Source organism: Dreissena polymorpha, chromosome 13, assembly GCF_020536995.1.
Source record: "Dreissena polymorpha isolate Duluth1 chromosome 13, UMN_Dpol_1.0, whole genome shotgun sequence".
NCBI lineage: Eukaryota > Metazoa > Mollusca > Bivalvia > Myida > Dreissenidae > Dreissena > Dreissena polymorpha.
The window spans coordinates 23,291,031-23,317,775 of record NC_068367.1 but is presented as its reverse complement, the minus strand read 5'-3'; the positions used below and the strand labels follow the sequence as shown (position 1 = coordinate 23,317,775).

The window sequence follows — 26,745 nt, the reverse complement described above, 5'->3', positions numbered from 1 at the left end:
ATTTTATTCGTGTCGAGCCTTATACAGAGAAATTACAGATTACTGCCTGATGGTTTTGTAATGAATAAGGCGAGGCTTAGAATGAAATAACTGATATATAACAAATCGATCAGGCAGTAATCTGTTTGTTTTTTCTCTTTATCATAACTCTTCTTCCCAATTTAAAAAGAAATTATGAAAAACTACAACGCGGCACTTTTGTGCGGGAATGAATAAGATTTTTAGCGTTTGGTTTGTTAATAAAGACGTCATGCGAACTTGCGCATACTTTTGGAGAAATATGTTTTTGAAATTAATGTTGCTTTGTGTGTTTAAAATGTATAACATATTTATATAAACGTGTTTGTTTTACAGAAACTGATTATATTTTACTAAATTGATGACTTTATTGTTGATTCCGAGTAATATTCCATACCTCCATACATCGACTGCTACATGTATAACAACTTACTGTTGAACTGATATTATATAAATATTACATGGCTGACAGGTTGACAGTAAATTTGTCAACTTGAGGAAATACTGTCAACCGAGGCGAAGCAGTATTTTTCCGAAAGTTGACAAATTTACTGTCACCCTGTCAGACATGTAATATTTATTTTATTATACCGAATAAACTATTCAAACATTAACAATTTATATGAACCATGAACAATTTTAATATTCAATAATTTAATTTAATTTCAGCAATAAACAACCATTAATATGTTGAGTGGTTCAGATTTACGGGCAGAGCAAAATGAACTGCGCTTTATTCGGCACCGACCTAGTAATCAATTTATCCCATCAATTTTCTTAGTCGTCAATTATTTCTTTAACAATATATTACAGAACCAGCTTTCCGTATTTTATTTTATCCCACTTTTACAGCGAAATCGGTTGATTAAAGCCCCGTTGATTAAATTTCATCTATAATCAACGGCAAGGCTATAATCAATGGCACGAAATGACGTCATCAACTGCCGAACCGGGACTACTTTTTCCCACGCACCTCGTCACCTGTATTTGCCAAGTGCATCAATAATAAAAACAATCTCAAATGTTTGTCAATCTTAATGACCTTAAAACAAAGGAAAGTAGCAAAAACGAGTTTTTTGTCATTTATTGTCATTAAAACCTAGTATTAGGTAAATTTAACACTATGCAAATAGGTTCTGTTGTTGTTGCTCCCCTTTGAAGAAGTCAGTTCGAGTTGCTCCCCTTTGACCGTAGAAAACAATCGTCTGGACCAAGAAATCCTGTGTTCATTTACAAGCTGTACTCGGATATGCGTCCATCTGATTTTTCTTCAAAGCATCTTTTCTACCTGGCAATACGCACAAATGACACTGCATCCCGGTGATTCTTGCGTCAACAATTGGGTGTCAACAAGTTAGGTCAGATGCTGAAGGCCATGGCAAAAGACGCCGGCTTTCTCAAGCACAAGAGAATAACGAACCACTCAGTTCGCAAATTACTGGTCCAAAAACTTCGAAATGCAAACATTCCACCCACTGAAACCATGGCCATAACAGGGCACAAAAATGTCCAGTCCATAACCAATTATTCCAACATATCTGTTGAACAGCAGCAAAAGTGATCATTCTTGCTCAGTCCAGTAAATGTTACAATCCAACAGATTCCTCTTGTTCACCTTCATGCACCGAAACTATGGCCGAAATGCAGCCTAGACAACCACTGTCTACCGTCGAACAAGTTGATCTTGATGTTCGCCCACCCAGTCACTTCACCAGCAAATGTCTTTCTCTAGTTCGAACAACTTTGCCTCACAATTCTTTGGTGCCACTTTCAACATTCAAAATGTTAATGTATATAATTAGCTTAAATCCAAGTAATCTTTGTTATTTCGTCACGAAATAACCACAAACAAAGAAGCAAATATTGTGCACCTCGTGATCGACTCGATAGTTTGATATCGAAAGTGAATTGTGTGTGGTGTTAGGCTACGTTGTAAACAAATGTAGTTCCTTGTATATAACAACTTAATGTCATATTGATATCATAAAACTTAAAGATTTGCAATTCAATATGATTAAAATTGTAATTAATAACGCTCGACACTTTGTTACAGAACGATATTCTTATTTTAAAAAATGATTATTTGATCAGCGGTTATTTTTGGAACGCGGAGAAATACACTGACCTTGGTTACACTACAGTCATTATCAAAGAACGACAAACACTCATGAAAACTTATTTTGTTTAAATATAAAAAGTTTACTGAATAAAAAGTGGGATAAATAGAATAATAGGTTAGTGTTTATTATAGATCAGGTTTATCATGCTCGGCACGAAAACGAAAAAGCACTCGCCAAGGCTCGTGCTTTTTGTTTTCTAAGCCTCGCATGATAAACCTGATCTATAATCAACACTAACCTATTATTCTCTATTTCATCACTTGATTACGCAATTTATGACGTACTTGTGTGACGTCATTTCGGTGACGAAACATTTTGGGACAACAATATGGACGTGGTGGTTTTTTAACAGTAAAATATTTGTTTAAAGCATCGAACGAATCCAAAACGTATTTCGGATTGTGTGTTTGTCATGCACAACACCTTAAGAACAGACACTGGAAATGTATATCGCTGTAACTTTATTGTTTTTAGCATTGGATTAAAGTTGCCTTTGAGGTAAGCGTGTCGTTTATACTAAATTGATTTTCTTTTTGACTCCTGTCAAAGCTTAAATAATGGCATTAATCTATTCTACAGCACAGTTTCCACTGGGGGCTGACGAAGTATAAGCGTAGTTCGTTTCGCTACGACGTCGGGTATTTGTTTTACTACGAAAACATTGTGTAAATACACATGACATCGAAGAACGGATTAGTGGAAATTTGTGTTTAAAACAGGTAAGATTATGCTTTTGTAATAACAAAACTTTGAATTTAAGCACAATAACATTTCACAGACCGGTTACATCAAATTATGATTCAACATCTGTCTGGTTTATGCGGTTAAATATTAAATATACCGCTGATTTATCAAACCGAAGTCATGTTTCACTTTAAAAAATGCAATTAAGGTTTACAACTGTGTTTTATTGACACAATTTTACAATTGCCATATCGATGTATGTATCGTTAAGCCACTGGTGTGTTTATACATGTGTTGGGTGAAGCAGTTATCAGAATAAAAGGCTTAGTAGTAATATTATGCATGCTCATGTCTCTGACAGTATACGTATATGCCTCGCTACGACAACGCTTTAGCGTGTATAGGTTTCTCACAGAAGACGTATTGGTTATCTCTCAAAGGCGAAAGAAAGAAAAGTTTTTTTAAACACACAGTCATGGAGTGGCTGGATGTTTCCTTGAGGAAGAGGTAGTAACAACGACAAACGAGAGCGCCAATGGCGTTAAAAGCATAGGTGCAAGATACAGGGAAGAATGGCGTCACGTGGTATAATGTAGTTCGATATCGCCATCCGCGAATTTCTCAAATCAATAATTTCAAACAATTACCGACTATTTAAATAGATAATCTTTCCATTTACATCAGTGTTTGAAACGCTTATGAAAAATAATTACCCAAGCCTTTCAAAATTTAAGCACGGACAGATCTGTATCGAACTATTCTTTTCACAAATGAAAATAGACGCTACCCTATTCGTCTGCGTCAAGAATTTGTCGTAAAACTTGTGGTAAGCGTTAGATGCAGACGTGCACAACAGATTGAGTTCTGAATACAGATTTCTGAATGCAGATTTTTATAGAAACTCCTCACAGCAGTTACTTCCCTTGCTTCGCCCGGTCAGTAACTTCTAGTATTAGGGAGGCCACTGCGTAGGAGATTGAGATTTATAGTGCAGATAGAATTGTTTTACGAACGAAATTTGTTTTAGGTTATAAGAAGATTTTTTGACATAAAACGGTCTTAGAAAAATTCACTAAAAACGGTGTCAGCAATATTCTTGGAAGAAAACGTTAGAAAAACGTTTCCAAAAAAAAATTGTAAGAATGACCATATACTAAATTAAATAGATATTTCGTCTGATTTTTGATCAGGTAAGGCTTCATAAAGGGTAACCAATCGATGTGGATTTTCGAAATGTGCTATATACCATAAGCATAGGTGCGTAAACGCACCTATGCTAAAAATTATCTGAGGCGCACAGTCGACATGGTAATGCACATTATTATCATATAATTAAATTCACGACTAGGCCAAAGGAAACGATCAAAATCGAAAATCCATAAATAAGACGACAGTTGAGAGTCGAGAACCTAATGTCGTCGGTCTTAATAAAAATTACGCATCTTCACCTTGTGACAATGCCTTATACGTTCTTTAGGATAGAGACCGACGATAGGTTTTTAGCATACGGTATTCTTTTTCAAATAACATTCGATCCTCGTTATGTCCAACTCGCTTATCTCGAAACACTGCTTATGTCAAAGTAAATCCCATGTCCCAACTTCGATCCTTCTTTATCTCATACGGATTTTGATTTTTACATTGTATATATCAAAGCGATTTTCTTGAAAATCTGTTATCACCAACTAATTTTGAGATGAATTTCATGTTAGTATACACGATTTTAACAGTAAAATCAACACCTGTAACAGCCGTAAGGTGTGGAAAGTAGGACCCCAATGGCACACATCCGCAATTGCTTAATCAATGTATTGTTGTGAAGGTGTGGTTGTGGGTTTACTGCGTAAATGACGGCCGGTACATTTACCTCGTGTTACAACGCAGTTAAGGCCCAGTCTCACTCTGATGCTGGCGGAGCCCCGGTGCGTGATCAGGCATCTACCGGGATGAACCGGGGCCCTATCGGGATGAACCGGTGCTCCACCGTGATGAACTGTGGACCACCGGGGCTCCATCGGGAAAATATTTAAATGTGTAATACCTCCGGGATGAACCGGGAGTCACCGGCAACGACCGGCGTGGCACTTGGAACAACCAGGACTGCACCGGGAACAACCGGGACGGCACCGTAGCTCCATCGGGGCCAAAACAGACCTCGGCATAGCTACGGCGAGCCTGGTGAATGCCGACAGAGTCCCGGTATAGCTACGGTACATAAGTAAACCGGCGCTCTTACGGTGCCGTCCCGGTTGTTCCCGGTGCAGTCCCGGTTTTTACCATGCCAAGCCGGTCTTTGTCGGTCCTTAGATGTGACTCCAGGTTCATACTGGAGGTATTAAACATTTTAATACTTTCCCGGTGGAGCCCCGGTTGTCACCGGTTAAACCGGGGCGTTGCCGAAGCTCTACCGGGGTCTGATGCCGATATAGCCCTTTTGAGTGCCGGCGTAGTGACGGTATACCGGGGCTCTGCCGGAACGCTGCCGGCTTTCACCGGGGATCAACCGGGGCATTTCCTGCGACAACCAGTGCACTGCCGGGGCTTCACCGGTATAAACCAGTCCGGGGTTGACCGGGACTCTGCCGGGCTGTTGACAGGCTTCAACCGGGGCGGCACTGGAAAATAGTGTGACCGCGTTAAAATAATTCTAAGAATCATCCTGGTTCTCGCCTGTCGACCTGCGTTAGCAAACCGGTATGGACCGGGGCTCTACCGGCAATAGTAAGACTTGGGCTTTACTTTCGGTTTCCTTTTTCTGTTTTCGTCTGCGGGTTTCGTCGAATGTTTATCTCCAATTCCATATATCTCCAACTATTTTTTTATGTCCTTACAACTTCGAGATAATGAGAATAATCTATAAATAATAATAAATAATCTGACAATTGACAGGTTTTGTTGGTGTGTTTATTCGTGATATATTTCGCACAGGACTTTCTGTCACTGTAGATTTTGTCGGAATTATCAATTTTCCAGAAACCGGATTGAATGTTATATGTTCAGCATACTTTTTTTATGTCGCCACCCATAATATTGAACGTGCGATTTCTGTATTGTGCACCTCGTGCAGTGTCACAAAGCACCTACCACATAAATGAAACCTTTTCGTTTGGATGTTCATGCGCATAATGAAGCACAGCATCTTTTGCACTGGGAAATGGCAGTCTGCATTAACTGCAAACTGCATGTGATATGTCCTGAAAATGATACATAAACTTCGTTGAGTAACCTATACATTATGTTTGTACTTCGTAGCACAACCAATTCGTACTCTGTGCGAAACCTATACATAAAGCGACTTGAAATTTCCTTCGAAACTAACCATTTGAATAATTAAAATACATGTTCGTAACCTGTTTTGTACTTAAAAATGTGTAATGTACTCTGAATCAAAGTAATTTAATTTATTTAATTTAAATTACCGTAATTTTCTATTCTAACAGAATAACCACCTTATGCATTGCTGCAAAGAAACATATTTCGATTTTAGCTCAAAATAAATGAGAAGGTTGCATCTACGCACATTTGTTATTAGTTTGTTATTGAAAATAAGCACCTACCATTACTGGATGTTCCGTTCTCTAATCCAAAAAATACCAGAAAAGATGAAACTCGCCTGATTAAGTAGTGTATTTACACCATGTTTTCGTAGTAAAACATATACACCACGTCGTAGCGAAACGGACTACGCTTATACCTCGTCAGCCCCCAGTGAATATAGTGCTGCTGGAAGGGCCTTGGTAGAAAGCTACATCAAGCTGGTGACTTTTCAAGTTATTTGCTAAATCCAAGAAATTTCTTAGTTTAATAAATGTAATAAATGATTGTTTGCGGCGATGCTGTCTAAGATCGGGTTTGGCACAGAATACTTGCGGTAATTATGAGAAGCAGTGTAATTGACTGCCAATATAATTTCCCTCATAATTTTCTGTGTTTAAGGAATGAAAACTTAAAACAACCGTTAAATGTATTACAATAACTATTTAAGATTAGAGAGTTGTTAAATAAACAATTAAAAATGAAGTTAATTATATGTTAAATACATATATTCATGTAATTATTTATGTTTATGAATGGTTTTAGTTATTGCATGTTTAATTTAAAATGAACTATTTATTCATAAAAAATATAACTATTTTAAATCTACACAAAAAAAAAACTTCGTCAAGGGAAATTTTAATCGTATCATTCACAGTTTTGAAAGCAGGTTGCCGGGTACTCAGTTTTATCTGCGCGTCACTTCTGCCTACTACTATAATTATGATTATTAAAAGGGGAAATTGTTAATGGTAAATATTGATTTATACTCGACCTCATACCCCCTTTAACATGGTTAAGAACGGTACGTTGAAATGTCCTCGCAACCCTTGAATAAATTGTAGCGTTCGTCGAGCGAACGCTTCCGCCGTCTTACCTTGGTTGAATAACAGTACAATTTATTATGTCTGAAGTTAAGCAAGAAATATATTTTATAAACGATATTCGGTGTATATCCTTACTTTGAAATAAAGTAAATAAATTAACGTTTCTAAATAATCAAATTGAACACAAAGGTGTTTTTTCACTAGTAAGTCGCATATCCACTGCATGAAATATGTGTTATTAAGTGCACGTATATTCAAATAGTATTCGCGGAAAAAAATAAACTACGGGAGATCCCCTCATTTGTGTCCTAACATGGCTACTATGAGTTTATTTCTTATCCATTGAAATATATGGAATGATAATATTTGATTAACATGCAGTTTTCTTTGGACACATTCAAATCTTACTATCAGAGCCGCGTTGTGCGAAAGGGGTCTTATGGCGCTTCGGCCAGCGTATATCAAGCCAAGTCTGCGCAATCGCAAAGTCTGGTCAGGTTATAAAATCAAGCAAGGTTTCGTGGTCTCATAATGCATCCCCTGACCAGCCTGTGAGATGCCCAGACTGGACTATATACGATTGCCACATACTTTTGCACGACGCGGCTCTTTAAAACAAATTGTTTTTGTAACATCTAAGCACATTTTTGTATAGAAAATGGAAGTCAAATTGTGTAATTTATAGCAAAATGGCAAATTTCGGTAGACTATTTAGGCTTTCAAGAACGATTTCCAGACGGACTGATCGAGTGCTGCAAACGTTTGTGGTGAAATAATTTAAAAATTAAACCTAAGTATAAACGGCGAAAAATAACTGTCGCCGGAATGAACGTCGCCATCTTTACTACCGCGTCATTACACCCTCTGGTTATGTGGCCAAAGTTATGTGGGATCTACCGGTATATCGAATCGGCTAATGAAATATTCGAATGCATTCTTTCTTTCGGGTCTGCTGACGTTATGTATTAGTTAAGATGAAAATCTGGGTCAAACATCTACGCCTAGAAATTATCAATCCTGCAGTAATGCACATTTTTGTTACTGATTTGATAGATCTGGTCTCAAGACATCGCCCCGGACGACCACCACGACGACGGCAGCTCCCGCAATGGAGCCGATCCTTGAAAGCACGTGCGATATGGGGCGCCCGTCTCGCATCCGCCGCGTGATCGGCGGACAGCGCTCGCAGCTGGAGGCATGGCCGTGGCAGGTGGCCATACGTCATTTCACGGGGCTGTACATGTGTGGGGGCGTGGTCATCCGTGACCGATGGGTGCTGACGGCGGCTCACTTTTTCCAGGGGTATTCCAGGTTCCGTTAAGTGGTGTATTGTTCAGTCCTACACGACTTATAATGTCAACAATTTGTCAATTACACAGTTTACCTACATATAAATCTATACGAAACCTGTATGTGTAATTTATGACAGCATCTGTATGTGTAATTTATTACAACAGACAAACGGATGCAAGCCATCTGTGCGTGTATCCGGGGACCAGACGTTGTCCTTCGAACGGAATGGCCGCTCCAAGACGAAGAACATCCGGCGCATTATATAGGTTGTAAACACGGTTGGACTTACAGAAACATATTAGCCTCACTATATTATGTTGATGCAAGTGAATACTTAATAACGTAATCTTGCTTTTAATTATGACTTTAAACTTCCATTTGTGTAAGCAACATATCGGAGTATAATTTAAGTGCTCGGTGATTAATTAATTAAGCGCAAGCAGGGCAATTATTTTTTTAAACTAATTTGCAATAAAAAAGAAAACACATTTTCACGAAGATTCTTCTGAAATGTTTAGTGCGAACTTGCTTGTGAATTAAGTTTCTTATCAAATCGACGGGTTGAATGAGGAATTTATTGCTATTATTTTAATCCATGTATCTCGATTAACCAAACGTAGATGTATTTTAGCACGATGTTTTCCGATCCAATATTGCGGAGAACGTAACCGACCCGCGAACCGGACTGGCGTCACTTATACGACGTCATCACCATGACATCGCCACGACATCGCCCTTGTAGAGCTTGAAGAACCCCTCGTGTTCAACGAGCGGTTGAGCCCCGCATGCCTAACAAATCCAAACCAGGTGACAGCGCCCCTGGCTCCTAATAGCTGCTGGGTGTACGGCTGGGGCGAGGAAAACAGTACGTACACGAGATTGACAGTATGATCCATGTGTACTGAGTGACAACTGTGACCTATTTAATACTTGGTCATGTTTTTCCTTTACTTGCGTGAGGTAAATGGGGACATGCTGCCTAGCAACGAGTGCTCGCGGAGATGGGACGCCAACTTTACAGACGATGTCGTCTGCTTCACGAGCGGTGACCGTGGACCGTGAAAGGTATGTGCTAAGGCCTGAAAAAGTAGGACATCGTATATGTTACTTATAAAATATTTTGCGATTGAATTTATGTGGGCTTTTTCTTTGTTGTTTTTGTCATTTTAATATAAAATTTACCCAAATTTTATTTCTGAACTCCTATAGATTTTCATTTAGTTGCATCTTGTTCTTTGACTTTTGCTACTTCGTGTTCAACTCCAGTAATATTTACAAATGCCTACAAATAGGAACACTTTCATGCACTGGCTGGATGCTGCAGATTTGTTGCCACACATATCATTTTCTACGGTATCAGGATTGATGTGTTAAATGAATTCAAGCCTTCAGAATACCGTGTCAATGTTACATATACGGTAATTTCACACGTGAATTGCTTGATTACGTTAAAGTAACGTGTGATGCCGTCGGCGCTTTGATTATTTCAAATCTTCGTTTCTCAATTGCTCGTCTCATTCCAGGGAGACTCCGGAGGCGGTGTGACGTGCACGTACGGAGATGACGTCTCTGTGCTCGAGGGGATCATCTCTTGGGGCCGCGATGATTGTATCCACGACGACTATCCTAGCGTCATGAAGCGCGTCACATCATTCATAGAGTGGATCAACTCTTTTATTAACCAGTGATTTACTGTTTTCGCTTTCGTAAACTTCTACTTACAAGCAATGTTTTAATCAGGGAATACTTTTTTTTAACAAAAACGATAGTTTAATGGTAACATGAACTTCCGGAATGTTATGATTTTTCATTTTATGAAATTTTGATTTCAAGTCAAATTTAGCGGAAAAGGTGACTGAATATAATTTTAACTCTCAAAATTAATCAACACATTGATGTAATATAAACATGTATACATGTTTTAGTGTTTGAAAACAAAGTGACTTAAAAATATTGATTTATGAAGCGCACTTTATATGCTTATTGTCACTAACATTTATTTACAATCTTGCTCTTTAGTGGCGGCTTCCCTGATTGCAAGTTCTTCCATCTATAAATCACATTTTAATGTGAAAAACAGTGTCACTTATAAAATTGGCTCGAAATTACATCGGAACCGGGTCTATGTCTTTAATTAAAGAGTGGATTCGAAATGAAATACTGAACGAGTGACGTTATGTCACGATTAAAGGTTGTAACATATATATTTAGACTTTAAAGGCACGTGAATATCATTAAGTGTGTGCTAGTTTAGAGAATATAATATGAAAAAAAAAACAGACGGTAGTTAAACATTTCTATTTTTCAGTGTTTTAGTATTAAATTGCTACATTGGTGTTTAGTTGATGAAGCATGTTGTGTTGTGCCTTTTTAAAAATTGTATTACATGTAGGTGAATCTTGAAGATGATATACACAGTTGAAACAACATCATCGTCGTCAATCATACAAGTCAGTGTCGTCTACAGCAACAAGTACAACAACAATAAGAGCAACGCAAGCATCAGTACTAAAGATATTTATAAATTGCTATTTACTATTGTACTGATTTATTTCATTGTATTTAATTGCTGGTCACATTAATAAACAATAAGCTAAATGTTGATGTAGAGTGGTGATGTTGTTACATTTGTTTGCATTTCACACTGTTACAGGCGCTCTATCAAAGATGTTTCATAATTTGTGTTTATTATATTTTGTTTGACTGTGTGTTTGTTCTTGAAATTAAAGCGAAAAATGTATATTATGCCTTTCTGACATAAACTTATTCGTATAAGGAAGGTTTGAACGGCATATGGTCGGAGGTAAACACGTTGAAGTTGCGAAGGGGCATTTCGATGGAATAAATAGCTTCTTCGGAAAAACAGTTTTTAGACAATATAGTACAAACCATATCCGACGAGACGGTAATGCTGCATTTTCAGCATGTTACTGCGCAGAGAATTGAGCCTCGTTCTGGGAATACTGTGCTTAATGCGTGTGCGTAAAATGTCATCCCAGATTAGCCTGTGCAGTGACGACACTTTCCGATATAATGGTACTTTTCATTTAAATAATTCTCGTCTTAGAGACAATTTAGCTAAGCCGAAAAGTGTCGTCTATGATACACATTTGGTAGTCAGTGGCGACACTTTCGTACATGCACTAAGCCCGGTTTTCGCAAGACGCGGCTCAATTTGAAAGTCGCATGGGCGCTAACCCTGCATACATTTTGTATTATGTTTCACACGAGCTGTGCACGTGCACAGTCTCGGTATTACATTCACTTCGATTTTCGACACTTAATCATCAACAACGAAATTCGTTAAGGGAAGTTAACCCATTAACACTTCCATTCAACGTACACATATTTTAGCTCCTCTGCTGTGCTTATGCTTATATGTACAGCACGGTTTTCCTGTGTAAGCTGGTGTGCCAGTACTTCGCGGACATACTTATTCCAGTATTGAATAAATCATTTAATTTTCAAATGTATCAATGATATTTTTAGACATTTTCTAAATTACGCACACAACCTTATTTTCATCTTTTTAATATATTTTTGTAAAGGAGTAAGAATAGTCTGGGATTGTGTAGTGCTCTGATTTATATTAAGTGGCTTTTAAATAAAAAAAAATGTTACAGGCCGCATTGATGTCAAGTATTTCTAGCGTAATCGTTATGTGCCCGGTTAAGATTTCAGGAAAAATTTAACACTTAAATTATAACAAATGCACCACTTTACGTTCTTGCCCTTACTTGATCCTCTCATGTAACGGGTCCACGCAAAGTGGTGCCGCGTTCAAACGACATCCTCGTGCATCGCGAGAATCCGATTACGTGACCAAATGATGAAAACAAAGTGTTTGTCGTGCATCGACTGTTTTCAGCTTGCACTTTAAAGAATTAAGAATGGGGATCCGAATATTTCAGAATTTGATATGTGAAAAAAACAACAACAAATGCATGGTAGCGGGCAGACCCGATTTCAGGTATTATATTAATATTTTAATGGTTTAGGCGATAGTCAGGGATTGTTGGGTAAACGTAAAGGTTTCGAAAACATGTGACAATATTAAACTAACCACAGGTGTTGGGCGCGTGGCCAAGTCACTTTAAAACTATCAATATGTCATAAAACAACATTTTTCATCATTTTGTTAAAAAAACACAACAATTCTGATATAATATTTTTACCAAATTTAATGGCCAAGTTTGAGGGTTTTCGGAGGGGTAGCAGCTGGGGGAGAGGAGTAGCAACTGGGGGAAATAAGGGTAGCAGGTGGGTGAGGAGAGGGGTAGCAGCTGGTGGAGAGAGAGGCAGCAGCTGGGGGGGGGGGGGAGAGGGGAAGCAGCTGGGTGAGGAGAGGGGTAGCAGCTGGTGGAGAGAGAGGCAGCAGCTGGGTGAGGAGAAGGGTAGCAGCTGGGTGAGGAGAGGGGTAGCAGCTGGGTGAGGAGAGGGGTAACAGCTGGGTGAGGAGAGGGGTAGCAGTAGGGGGGGGGGGGGGGTTGCGAGAGGGGTAGGAGCTGGGTGAGAGAGGGGAAGAAGCTGGAGGAGAGAGGTATATGCTGGAGGAGAGGGGTAGCAGCTGGTTGAGGAGAGGGGTAGCAGCAGGGTGAGGAGAGGGGTAGCAGCTGGGTAAGGAGAGGGGTAGCAGCTGGAAAGAGAGGGGTAGCAGCTGGGTGAGGAGAAGGGTAGCAGCTCGGGAGAGAGGGATAGCAGCTGGGGGGAGAGGGGTAGCAGCTGGGGGAGAGAGGGGTAGCAGCTGGGCGAGGAGAGGGGTAGCAGCTGAGGTGAGAGGGGTAGCATCTGGGTGAGGAGAGTGGTAGCAGCTGGGATGTGAGTGGGGTAGCAGCTAGGGGAGAGAGGGGTAGCAGCTGGGTGAGGAGAGGGGTAGCAGCTGGGTGAGAAGAGGGGGTAGCAGCTGGGGGAGAGAGGGGTAGCAGCTGGGTCAGGGGAGAGGTAGCAGCTGGGTGAGGAGAGGGATAGCAGCTGGGTGATGAGAGGGGTAGCAGCTTGGTGCGGAGAGGGGTAGCAGCTGGTGAGGAGAGGGGTAGCAGCTGGGGGGAGAGGTGTAGCAGCTGGGTGAGGAGAGGGGTAGCAGCTGGGGGGAGAAGGGTAGCAGCTGGGGGGAGAGGGGTAGCAGGGTGAGGAGAGGGTTAGCAGCTGGGGGGAGAGGGGCAGCAGCTGAGGGAAGAGGGGTAGCAGCTGGGTGATGAGAGAGGTAGCAGTTGGGGTGAGAGGGTTAGCAGCTGGAGGAGAGTAGTAGCAGCTGGGTGAGGTGAGGGCTAGCAGCTGGGGGGGGGGAGGGTTAGCAGCTGGGTGATGAGAGGGGTAGCAGGGGGGGAGACGGGTAGCAGCTGAGTGCGGAGAGGGGTAGCACGTGGGTGAGTAGAGGGATAGCAGCTGGGTGAGGAGAGGGGTAGCAGCTGGAGGAGGGGTAGCAGCTGGTGAGGGGTAGAAGCTGGGGATTGGAGAAAATAATTGCGCGCGATTCCCTGCTCCTGGGGCAATGGTCAATGTCAACCCATCTAAAATCAGCTACATTCAACAATTTCCCATTTGATCGACACATTACAATAATGGTCTACACAGTATGTGCTTTTGATTTTTAATGTGACGGCCTTGTTTTGTATGTTCATAGTAGTGTTTTTTCCAAAGTTTAGCCCATTGCGGAATAAGTGTACTTAGCAGTTTAAACTACTACATTATTGTTTCTCTTTTGCCATATAGTTAATTATTGATTGTTGACTTGTTGAATTTCAAACTTCACAATTATAATCTTCCTTAGCCAGCTGCATGTATGGATACATTGATCATACATTAAAAAAAAGTAAGGTACTTCCTTTGGCAAGTATTCACCAACATATTCTAAGAGTTAACAACCAAGAAAAATATTTTCAGAGCTTGCATTTAATAAGACTAGAAATGTTATGTGCATGTCATAAGAAAATTGTTTTAAATGGAGAATTGTATAGTAAGAGCTTTTAAATTCCATCTCATATTTGACTGCATTATACGGATGTACTATTAGAACATGACAGTTGTAAGAATATGTTTATTTTTTTTATTCTTTGCATTAATTGGTGAATACAGACCTATATGCCCACACAAAAAACATTCCGAATTGAAATGAAATTCATGTTATAGACAATTGCCAAAATAAGTGATGTCCATTCAAAGTTTTATTCCCTTTCCTAATTCACATAATGATTTTTTTTGCAATTTTGTTTTTTGCTGTGTTCAATAATATTTCAATCACATACCTTCTCACTCAATTATCTGGGTAAGAAGTTCACCTGTATTATAAATACTTGTGTAAATTACAGGTACCGTTAACTGCGCAAATTGACTCTATGTAAAGGGAGACTATTATGAAAAGAAAAACATTCAGGAGTAAACCACACTCAGGGTGGTGGGACTTGAACTCCTTATCCTCTGATTGTATGGCTTTATTTGGGGATGATATTTGAATATGTGATAACCCAACACAGGAACCAAAACCCAAATAATAAAAAAAAACAGGAAAATATAATCCATTATAAGCTTCTATAGGTAAAATTACCAAACAGACTTAATTTTAAAAATGCTCTAATAAATAATATATATACAATATTATGCACATGCATTTTAAGCCAAGGTTTTGAGAGACACGCCTCATAATATCATATTTATTTAAAGGGTTTTTGATACATAAATTTATATTTAAAATACTGTAACTCTTAACACATATTTATACATTTTATTTCCAAATCTGATAATGAGTTAACATTTAGGCAATAGTATGCAATTGCAAATATGGATATTTTAAGCAACAAGGATATATTGTTAAATTATTTATATATGGACCACTGTGTTTATGACAATTTTTGTTGAGAGGTCTAGATATTAACCAATTAGAAAACTTGTTGATATCATTAATTGTAATTTCATAGAATAAAAAACTTGAATGAATAATGAATTATTAATAACATTAAATATTAAAATAAATATTTATTTATGTTTAATGTCTCAAAATACCAAACATACTATTCGCCTTAGAATGTTTATTATTTAAACTCAGTGCATAAAAGATAAACAGAGCGCATTATTATTTTATATATGCATAAGCCATTGCCAAAGGTTCTCCTTTTTTTTAGCTATAACCAATTAAAAGTGTTCATTAAATAAATAATGCTTATAATAGCTCAAACATTGGAATGTTCCTAAATACACTGCTCTACTTTCACTGAGTTATTAGTGCATTTTCCTGGGTAAAACGCGATCCCGAATAAGCCTTCTGTCTTATAATGCAACAAGTGCATATTAAGTCATTAAATGGCCCACTAGACGATAACTGCATCATATTTTTTTATGCCTTTTCAAGTTGTCATAGAATATAAAATAAGAAAAAAAAAAGAAGCTTTTACTGTAGTGCTTCATTTTGCCATGCATATATAATGGCCGAATACATATATGGAATATACAATAATTCAAAAACATGAATTAAAAAAAAACGTATGTAGAAGGGATAAATGTGAGAATTATTGGTTGTATACATTCAAAATAAGACATAAACTTACACGTATTATATAAACGTGTTACATCTTAATGTAAACTAATGGTGTTAGTGTTACAAATATTTCTAAAAAATTACTCATCAATCACGGGTTCAGAGAACATACTTTTACATTAGTCACACCTTAAACATTCTATAAGTTAAAGCATTTTTATCTTTACAAGATTTTTTCAGTCAATTTTGCATTTGAATTTACATGAAAGATGTATTGTATTTTAAATTTTATTAGTATTATAATGTTTATTTTTAGATGTTTTACTGGTAAAAAACTCTTGAATGTAGATTTCATATAATAGTGCTATATAAATATGGATATTAAGACAATTATAAAAAGACTCTTTCCTTATTACTCTGTAATCATTTTAAATTAAATTCCATAAAACAGTCTAATAGCAGGGAAAGGGAGCAAAGCTTTACTGTAAACCAACTACAATTGCAATCAGACTCAGTCTAATTATTGATTTCTACGTCAATATTGACATCAACGTTCCCGTTGTGAACTGAACTATGACCTGGACTAGCCTTGTCATCATGATGTTTGGATTTTGCATGGGAATCATGGTGATCAGACTTTGAATCATGATGATCGGATTTAGAATCATGGTGATCAGTTTGGGAATCATGGTGTTTGGAGCGTGAGTCATGGTGTTTGGAGCGTGAATCATAGTGATCAGACTTTGAATCATGGTGATCAGACTTTGAATCATGGTGTTTGGAATGTGAATCATGGTGTTTGGAGCGAGAATCTTGGTAATCAGACTTTGAATCATGATGATCAGACTTTGAATCATGGTGATCAGACTTGGAATCATGGTGTTTGGAGTGTGAATCATGGTGTCTGGAGCGTGAATCATGGTGATCAGACTTTGAATCATGGTGATCAGAGTTTGAATCATGGTGGTCAGACTTGGAATCATGGTGTTTGGAACTTGAATCATGGTGTTTGGAGTGTGAATCATGGTGATCAGACTTTGAATCATGGTGGTCAAACTTTGAAACATGGCGTTTGGCGCATAAATCATGTGATTTTGAGCTTGAATCATGTGATTTTGAGCTTGAATCATGTGATTGTTTGCGTGAATCATGGTGTTTGGAACGTGGATCATGGTGATTGGAGCGAGAATCATGTGATTTTGAGCTTGAATCATGTGATTTCGAGTGTGAGTCATGGTGTTTAGAGCGTGAATGATGGTGCTTAGAGTCTGAACTATGGTGATCTTCATCGTGATGATGATCATGGTGATGGTGGTGGTCAGCATTATGGTGTTTATCAGTTACATTGTCTTCATGATGCCCACTTTCATGGTGATGTTCATGCGTCGTATTGTCTGCATGATGCCCACTTTCACCGTGATGTTTTGTTGCATGGTGCTTGCTGCCATCTTCAACGCGGGGATGGGGATCCTCTGTAGTGTTCTCATGATGAGCAGGAGTGTGGTGCTCTGCGTCTCCACCATGATGATGTTGTTCTGTGACAATTACTGGCTGAATTGAATTGACTTCCTCGGGTTGAAGGGTGACTCTATCTGATGTTGCTGCAAGTAGATATGTTATATTACATAAGTAAACATACAATATTTAATGAGCTATTGAAATTTGGAAAAATCTTATCAGACGGTACAAACATCTCTGAACCATTTTGTACCAATGGTAGTTTCATGCACATAGTTTTAGTTAATATTGTATGAGATGTTTAAAGGATTGTTACTTGGTCAGCTTTGTTTGTTCCCCAAGGTACAGAGGGGGTAATCACGTGACAAAAAAGATGGCGACGTCCATGCCGAGGCAGGTATTTTTCATCGTTTTATACCCTATATTGCTTGTATTATTATTTTTATTCCGCTCACTTTCCAGCCATATTAGGAAAAAAGTTACTGGCTTTTATTTCATAGTAATATTCCCTCTATATCTCGACTTCACTCGGTGCGTAATTTCTTAGCGGGATGACCTAATTAAGGCTTCACCAAGAAAATTTGCGGGGAGTAAAGTCGATATATAAAGCGAATTTAAATACGAAATAAACGCTTATCACCCTTTTACTGATATGGCTGGAAAGTGAGCGTCATTTAAAAAATAAACAGATGTAATAAAGGGTATAAAACGGCGATAAATAACTGTCTCGGTATGGACGTCGCCATCTTGACTATCACGTGATTATCCCCTCTGAGGTATGTTTGTTTTCAAAATTCTACCAAAGTCTTGAAAATATTTGTTATAGAATTTTATTTTGTATTGGTGTCTTGCAAAACAAAACTGGTGTTATTTATTGTTAAATAATGGAATCCATTTTGGGGATTTGGGAAATGGAACCAAAGAAATAAAGACTCTAGGGCATTTTATTTTGGTGATAACCAACAAGCACAGTTGGGTCAAAAGGAATTTAACCATTGTTTGATTGGTTTGACTACTAACTGCTTACAAGCACCTGCACACATTAAACCAGTTGTTATTTTGTCAATAAATACAATATTGTGGTATCCCGTTAAAGATTAAAATAATATATAATAGAAATGGCGCGGCAGAGACCGACCAGTATCCCCACGCCGCAAAGATGTTCTATTAAAAGGCAATTTTGGGTGGGCAAGGCCTATGTTGGTGAGGCCCCGGGATGGACATGGATGGTAAAGATAGACCGTGTGGTCATAAGAGAAGTTCAGTACCAATTTGAAGTCAATTGGTGAATTGAAATTTGGGTACGAACAAAAATTTGGGTACGAAAAAAAATTTGGGCACGAAAAAAAATGTGGGTAAAAAAACTGAGTACGAAAAATTTGAGGTACGAAAAAAATTGGGGGTACGGGGCAGTAGTACCCGTGAACCTCTCGATTTATTTGAAAGAGGACGGGAACAAAGCTGCCTTAACCTTTATTAATGGCCCTCGGGTGGGTAATGTGGACATAGATGGACGAGATAGACCGTGTTGTCAAAAGAGATGTTCAGTATTAATTTGAAGTTAATTGGTGAATAAATGAAGAGGTTATGTTAAAACACAATTTTGGGCCCCATCCCAAGCACCATTGGCCACAATTTCCTCCTACAGTATTAGAACTGGAACCTTGAAACTTACACACATGGTAGCTATGAGCATATGTGCGACGGCGCACTATTTGGAATTTTGATCTGACCCCTGGGTCAAACTTTATTATCATGTGCGTCGCATGTTGTTAGTAAAATGAGTGAAAATGTCCTCATTTATCCCATTTTACCCCCATAACTTTTGACCCAGGGGTCAGATCGAAATTCCACATAGTGCACGGTAGCACACATGCTTATAGCTACCATGTGTGTAAGTTTTAAGGTTATAGTGCTAATAGTGTAGGAGGAGATAGTGTCCAGGACACACGGACAGAACGCAGAGATCAATACAATATCCCCACGCATTTAAAGCTCTCCGCCATCTGCAGCTCACCAGTATTAAAAACGCTGGGATTAGTAGTGTTGTCAGTCGTGTAAGGTTCACCAGTATGTATGTTAGCATCGCAGATGCAAGACGGCATTTCCATCTGTCCATCCATGCATCTCAGAGCATTAGTTTGGTTTTTCGTGCAACCCTCCTTGCAACTCCACTTCAAATCATTGTCGTGTTGCAGATAATCATTTGTATCAAGGTTTTCTGTTTTCACAATGTATTTATTGTACATAATTTTGCAATGGCAAAAGCATCCAAACTGTGAATACATCCATTTCCTCACATTCATTAGGTGAACTGGTGCTGTCCGGCGCTCCAATTCTTGTATTTGGGACATCAATCTTACATTCCATGTAATACAGAGTATCAAGCAGTGCAAAGTCTTTCACGCAGCTTGAATTCATCCCATAGAACCTATCACAATCTAATGGTTTGCAGGTCGGTTTTGGGCCCCAAGTTCCATCTCCCTGGCAAAACACGGAAGCATGACCGTCCAGCACATAAGAGTCTTCACAGGTTACTTTAACTACGCTTCTATAATCATTTTCTATTCCTCCATCTGTGGCTTGGAAAATGCGTGCATGATCTATAACCCCGAAATCTGGACACATATTGACATCGCATGTTGGTGGGTTCCTATCAAACTTCAAACTTTCATTCAAACCAACAAGACACAGCAACTGGCTATTTCCTTTCAATGTGTAGCCTGTATTACATTGAAATGTGATGTAAGTGCCAATTTTGTAGGATGGGTTTCCGACAATTGTACCATTTCTAGGATTATTCATTGTCTCACAAAACTGTTCATAGCATGTGAGGGATCCTTCCCAACTGCTTCCATTGCAATAATGTATCCGACTACCTTGAAGTCCAAAACCAGTATTACAGGTGAATGTAACGTTTGCACCATCAGCGTATGATGACTGGACTGGACTGAAGGCGGCATTCTGGACCGCAGGAGGAGGAGGGCAGTCCGCAAGAGCTAATGCTAAATATGTAAAAACAAGTGAACAAATTGAGAAACTCATACGAAAAAGTCAATATCTGTTGAATGTGCTTTAATATGTTTATTAATAATAAAACATGTTTACTCAACTTCAAGACAGATCTTCAAAACAAGAAATGTGTTTGTCAAAAACACAATGCGCCCTACTGCGCCGCTTTGAAGCCATATATTTGACATTTTATCTTGAAGGATGACCTTGACCTTTCACCACTCAAAATGTGCAGCTCCATGAGATACACATGCATGCCAAATATCAAGTTGCTATCTTCAATATTGCAAAAGTTATGGGCAATGTTAAAGTTTTCGGAAGGACGGACAGACTGACTGACGGACTGACGTACAGTTTAAAAACTATATGCCACACTTCGGGGGCATAAAAAAGAACATTGATGTTTATGCAGCTTACTTAGTAAAATAGTAATTGACTAAAAACAATTCCATTTTCTTACAAGTAAATGAAGCAAAATCATCATTTTAAAAATAATGACAAAATCAACATAAACAGTTTATACTGCTATATTACATGTATGTAAATAAACTAAAAATTTGAGGACAATAAGTGTTGAACAGATTGGCAAAGACCATGTGAAATATTGCAATACCATTCACACCATTCCATATGAATTTTATTATGCACAGGGGCATAGACGTAGACCTGTGAATGTGTGTGATTGGGGGGGGGGGGGGACTGATGGTACCCCTTTCCTGTTATTGCCTTTTCGATTTTTTGATGTATTTAAATGTTGTTGTTTTTTTAATATTCAATTGTGTTTATATGATAATAATGCTTGATTGGTCATTGTACGCTCGGGTACTACTTATACAACTCGGTTACAGTCTAATATCGACAGTTTGCATAGTATATTTACCGTACCCGGGGTACATGTAAGTGTACTTAAGAGTACCCGGGGTACATGTAAGTAGTACCCGAGCCGACAATGACCAATCGAGCGTTAATAAGGTCAATCAAATTAAATTAATTTGGGGTTTTATGTGTTGTCAAAGAAAAATGGATTACAAAGTTAAGGTAAAGTGAACACATTGTGCTGAGAAAAAACTCCTGTTCATCAGCTATGTAATATATGGTGGCATAGAGGTGACATTCATTCCACTTTTTTTAAATTTCACTCCTCTTTTTGTCTATCTCGTGGCCTCGACTTAGCAACTCGAGGCCACAACTTACTAACTCGTGGAAACGAGTTAGCTTTGTCGTGGCCAAGAGATAGAAACAAGAGCATCGCATAGCGGGTGCCAACGCTCGGCTGCGGGTGCATGTTTAGATTATTTTTTTAGTGGTCACAGTGACCTTGATCTTTGACCTAGTGACCCAAAATGGGTGTGGCGTGTAGAACTCAACAAGGTCTGCTACATATGAAGTTTCAAAGTTGTAGGTGGAAGCACTTTGATTTTAGGGCCAAGGTTAAGGTTGTAGCATGACGCGGTCGGTGGACGAGCTCGCTATGACAATAATTTTGGTTTTCTCCGAAACAGCTGAGCTAAAAAGAGAAGATAGTATGTTTCGTCTGAGCAATGACGTCACATTAGATACGTCATAAATTGGGTAATCAAGTTAATGAAAATGATAACATGTTAATCGTCACAGCGTGCGTAGCAATACACTACTTCCTGTTGACCGGAGATAGGAAAATGTATTTGACCCTGCTATATTTGGTCAATGTTTGCAACAGTGGCTGGATAAATAGCATTATCGTCACTACAAATAGCGACCTAATATAAAAAAAACGAGATAACAATGAGAATATACACTAAATTTATATCATTGAGCGAGAAAGAAACTGAAACGTTTGCCCGATTTTCGCAATCGGATGATACAATAGTATTTTTAAGTCAATGCCTCTTCGTGCTACGTTGAATGCCATGTTTTAACTCGCAGCAAACTATTTTTCCGACGTCATCTTATTGATCTCGGTGTAAAATTAATTACCTAATTTTACTACATGACGTATGTCTGGAGATATATCGGTTAATTAATGTTAATCTTAACTTATGTTTAATTTGTGTGATTTACTTGGTTATTTGCTTAATTGAAAAATTAATGTCAATACTAAAACTAAAAGATTTACTGTGACATGTTCATGTAGTAGAGCTATGTGTATTTGCAATTTGTGTTCTATTTCTAACGTGTTTGCGTTCTTTAAACACAAGTCTAAGTTTCATAGCTTTGTGTAGCTTGACTGCACACATTTAGCCGCGACGTAGCGTACCGCTGGCAGCTATAAACGGCTATGTACGTATTTCAACCCGAACGACTAATATCAGTATTAAACATTTTAATAAACTACTGCATTTCTCCACAATTAACATATACTTACTGATGAAACGTACAACATCGTAAAACAGCTGGCTCAACACAGGACAGCGTGCTCAGCAAACAAAAATTTACTTCTAGCTAAAATGAAATGATCAAGTTGTCATTCTTTATTAGTCGTTGATTTTTGCGATACTGTTCGAAAACAATATTATCAATTATAATATAGAGTCCGGTTTTTATCACATGTCATTGTAATGCCAGAGTTGGTAACAAACACGATTTTATAGTCTTTGACCAATGTGCTCTTTTCTTGACTGTGATAATTACATTCCCGATAATTTTCTTAGCAGACCCGCAATCGACAAAACAAGTAATTTTATTGTACACTGAGTCTGAGTGACCTTTATTAATTTTTCAATATGCGATTTGCTAACGACAGATTATTTGATGATTGTAACAAAGGTTCATTTACATGTTCGTCACGTAGCGATACTTCCACTATCAATTTGTACTAGCATGTGAATCTCACTTTAATCGATCGTTGATTTTGCCGTTTTAAATTTTAGCGATCATGCACCACTGCATTTTGTAATCGAATGTTATAATAGCCTATTGCCAAAACATGAATATGTTGAAATCAAATATGGATGGAATGCAGATTTAAAGGTTGATTTTAAAAATGGCTTATTGTGGATAACTGAACAATTCGACAATTTAACATCAAGCATTGACTCAACTTGTACTCATCAGTTTTAATGTCTCTTAAAAGACGTCGCTGAACCAATATGTGGATAATCATTAATAACTCGTAAGAACAGTTATTTTGCCCCGTCATCAGTTGCTAAGCATGCAGAATGATTTGATATCGTTTGTTTACAAGCAATACTTAGACATAAAGAATCTTTGCGAATTTAGCGAATTCAGCGTATGACTTCTATTTCTCCATATGTTTCGTGATTGTAAAAGCCGTTAAAATAAATTAATCACAAACAACAAAAGTTTTGAGTAAACAAATTAAAGGATATCGAACATTTTAAAAAGAGCAAACTAAGGGATTTTTATAAATATGTTAACAAAAAGAAAAAAGATCATGATGATGCCGCTATATGATTTGACGATTTTTATAGATTCTTTTCAAACTTAGAACAGGATATTTTTCAGATGTCCAACGAAACGGTGGAAACTGTTTGTACGAACAACGATTTTAATTCGGATTCCAATTAGAATGAAGAATTAGATATTCCAATATCGTTGACAAAGTTGACAAATTATTTCTGTGCGAGGACTTTACTAGTCGTTGTGGGAATTTTGAGGATTTTATTAATGGTATTGACTGTGTCCCTATTCGTAATATTGTTGATTTTAAAACAAATCATTATTGAGAGCTTTTGATAGTTTTTAACAGATGTAAACTTGTGCATTTTGAATGGTCGTAATTTTAAAACTAATGTGATTTTACCTCAATCTCAAGTAAGGGGTGTTCGGTGGTAGTCTATTGTCTTGTTAAATATTATGACTTGCATTTATTTCACAACTTTTCTATTTGTAATGCTATTGACCTAGTTGATAATTGTAATATTATTGACGTTTCACCATCTGCAGGTATTCCTGATCACTATGTGTTGTCATGGGACATAATGACAAATTTTTCAGAACAAAATGAATATTGTGACAGTTCATTTAATGGTCAGGGCAAGTATTTTGAGAAGTTTGACTTCTCTCAAATACATCAGGACTTTTTATCTGACCCATAATGTCTTGGCCAGGTAAACGTACTAGTTGATAAGTTAGAACATAGCTTGCAATTACAAGATGATGTTGATATTTAATATGCATGATAAGGTGCCTAATAAGTCTAAGCCATTTGCGCATATTAGTAATAAAAAGAGAAAACCAGGTAAACAGTGGTGGAATGGCACTCTCTTTGTTTTGTGGTCGGAGGTGTGTAAAGCTGAACGTCTTTGGTTGAAATGCCCAAATACAAGTGATAAAAAGGTACTGAAATCAAATCATATTAGGGTGCGTAAGAAGTTGGACAGAGAAGTTCAGCGTTGCAAACGCCTACAGTGGTACTCATTACAGAATGAATTGCTTAATGATTGTAATGTTAATCAGTCACAGTTCTGGAAATCTATTGGTATAATAGGGGTTGGTTATTGTAAGAAAAACGGTATCCCGTTATTTTAGATGATGAGTCTGTATCGAAGGATGTTAATGAAGTTCTGGATAAGTGAAAGAGTGAAATTTGTGCATAATAAAGTAGAAATGATGAAGAACACGTAAAGTTTATAGTTGATGAGTCAGACACAGTAAATGAGCCCCTGTTTAATGATGGTATCAGTATTCTTGAAGTAATGACTGCTATTAAATATGCAAATCTAGGGAATGCCTGTGGTATCGATAATAAACATGTTGAATCATTGAAGAATAAAACTTCAGTCTTATTTTTATATTCACTTTTTAATATATGTTTTAATAGGGAAGTGATTCCTTCTATTTGGGGTAATTCTATAATAAATCACATACCACAATCAGCAATTAATTATCCAAGAGACCCGCTTTCGTATAGAGGGATTTCCCTGAATCTTAAAATACATATTTACAGTTCATTGTATATGCTGGGACTACAATAATGCACTAAACTTGCTTCTTGGCGCATTTGAATGTTAATGAAGGAAAGGTGACTCTCCATGGCTTAAAAAGTAAATATTTTAACGATAGGGTTTGAAGAGTTACTTCCCTTCAATCTGATATAGAGCAATTGTCTACATTCTGAAACTGATTGTAAGTTTATAATAGGTTAGAAGTATAAAGTATCACCACTATTCATCTTATCATGGTATGCCATGATGGTTGAATGTTCTTTCTAGTTGGTTGACTGTTTGTGCAATAATGTCTCAATTCACAATGTTGGATAATATACGGTAACAAATTTGTATGACAATGGATAAGATTGGTGGTGGCAATATAGCTTTTAACATGTATATTGATTGTCATGTAAAGTACATTGATACACAGAATAAGTCTCTTATAATTCATTTTATGAATGGCGAATGTTTTATCTTAATGTTTTATATATGCAAAATTGTGAAAATCGTAAATATTGGATGAGACTATAATAATAAACTAATTGAAAAAACAATTATCTAATTACGTAAAACATTAAAGGGAACTGTTCACATCTTGTCTTAGTGTCAGTGATCCTTAATTCAAAATAAAGAAAATTTGTAGCAATCATCGTTTTGTGTTTTCATAAAAATAAATCGCCCCGCCATATCGTGTATTTCTTTAAGTTGCTCTTACCACATTCAGTTTCGTCCTTCTTGTCTTCGCAGTCTTCAACGCCATTGCAAACATCCTTTTTCATTATACATTTGGTATTGTCGCATAACATGTGGGTATTGGGGCATGCTAAAAATATAAACAAAATATATGCAAGTTAGTGTTTTTCCCAGGAGGGCAAAGGGGCATGGCGCATTACTTTCAAAAAGGGCATTTTAGCGCGCAGTTTAGGCAAAAAAGGGCAAAAATGTTCCCTGAATACCTGAATTACGGGGCAACATGTAATCGTATCTGAAGCAGTTGTGGAAAAAATAACATATAAACAAGCACATTTAATGATAATTGATGTATTTAACATATGATTTATATTAATATATTTACCTTGCAGTGTACATTTAAGTTCCATGCTGTTTCAATAAACTGTACAGCACGACAAACATAATAAAGCAATATATGCATATGAGTCTGATTATACACAGATACACTAACATATAAATGAAACCACGTTTGTCTTATCCCATTTTCTAACAATAATCTTGCCAGATGTTTAAAATAACATTGCGAGTAAATTGATCGCTAACAATATGCAAACACTCGTTTCCGTGACATACATCCACCAAGTAGATTACAAATAAATAAATAATGTTGTTGCTATCTAAAACATTTTATGCATCGTTGATTATCACAGACATTTCATTAATTACTTCTTAATGTATAATCTCCATCGTTAATTCGATCGTTTACGACGTTATTTGCCATTTTT

The 26,745-nt window shown here is 37.6% G+C and overlaps 2 protein-coding genes and 1 long non-coding RNA gene across 4 annotated transcripts in view; 1 reads left to right on the top strand and 2 right to left on the bottom strand.

The window, feature by feature from the left end:
* The first annotated feature begins 8,240 nt into the window (after positions 1 to 8,240).
* On the top strand, positions 8,241 to 10,437 carry LOC127855896 (uncharacterized). Of its 2 annotated transcripts, none has more exons than XR_008037785.1 (4): positions 8,241 to 8,485; positions 8,641 to 8,742; positions 9,108 to 9,541; positions 10,000 to 10,437. It is a non-coding gene; the product is annotated as an uncharacterized LOC127855896 (long non-coding RNA). The 2 variants fall into 2 exon arrangements; XR_008037786.1 differs by having other exon boundaries at positions 8,241 to 8,494.
* A 477-nt stretch (positions 10,438 to 10,914) lies between these two features.
* Positions 10,915 to 15,877, bottom strand: LOC127854516 (proline-rich protein 36-like). The gene is made up of 3 exons (XM_052389581.1): positions 15,865 to 15,877; positions 12,652 to 13,959; positions 10,915 to 10,937 (listed from the first exon to the last, which is right to left on the bottom strand). Exons 1-3 carry the CDS (start codon positions 15,875 to 15,877, stop codon positions 10,915 to 10,917), a joined length of 1,344 nt encoding a protein of 447 aa, XP_052245541.1.
* Positions 15,184 to 26,745, bottom strand: part of LOC127855528 (uncharacterized) — a 39,395-nt gene continuing 27,833 nt past the window's right edge. The window contains exons 23-24 of the mRNA XM_052391246.1: positions 26,004 to 26,111; positions 15,184 to 17,548 (exon numbers count right to left, since the gene is read on the bottom strand). Of these exons, the coding sequence (XP_052247206.1) occupies positions 16,464 to 17,548; positions 26,004 to 26,111 (1,193 nt within the window). The 3' untranslated portion in view covers positions 15,184 to 16,463. The remainder of the gene's footprint in view (positions 17,549 to 26,003; positions 26,112 to 26,745) is intronic.

Bases quoted from the DNA above. Each gene is read 5' to 3' on its own strand.
- LOC127854516 (XM_052389581.1), bottom strand. The intron at 10,938-12,651 runs GTAAAAATATTA...TTGTTGCTGTAG, and splicing joins AAACTTGGCCATTAAATTTG to ACGACACTGACTTGTATGAT.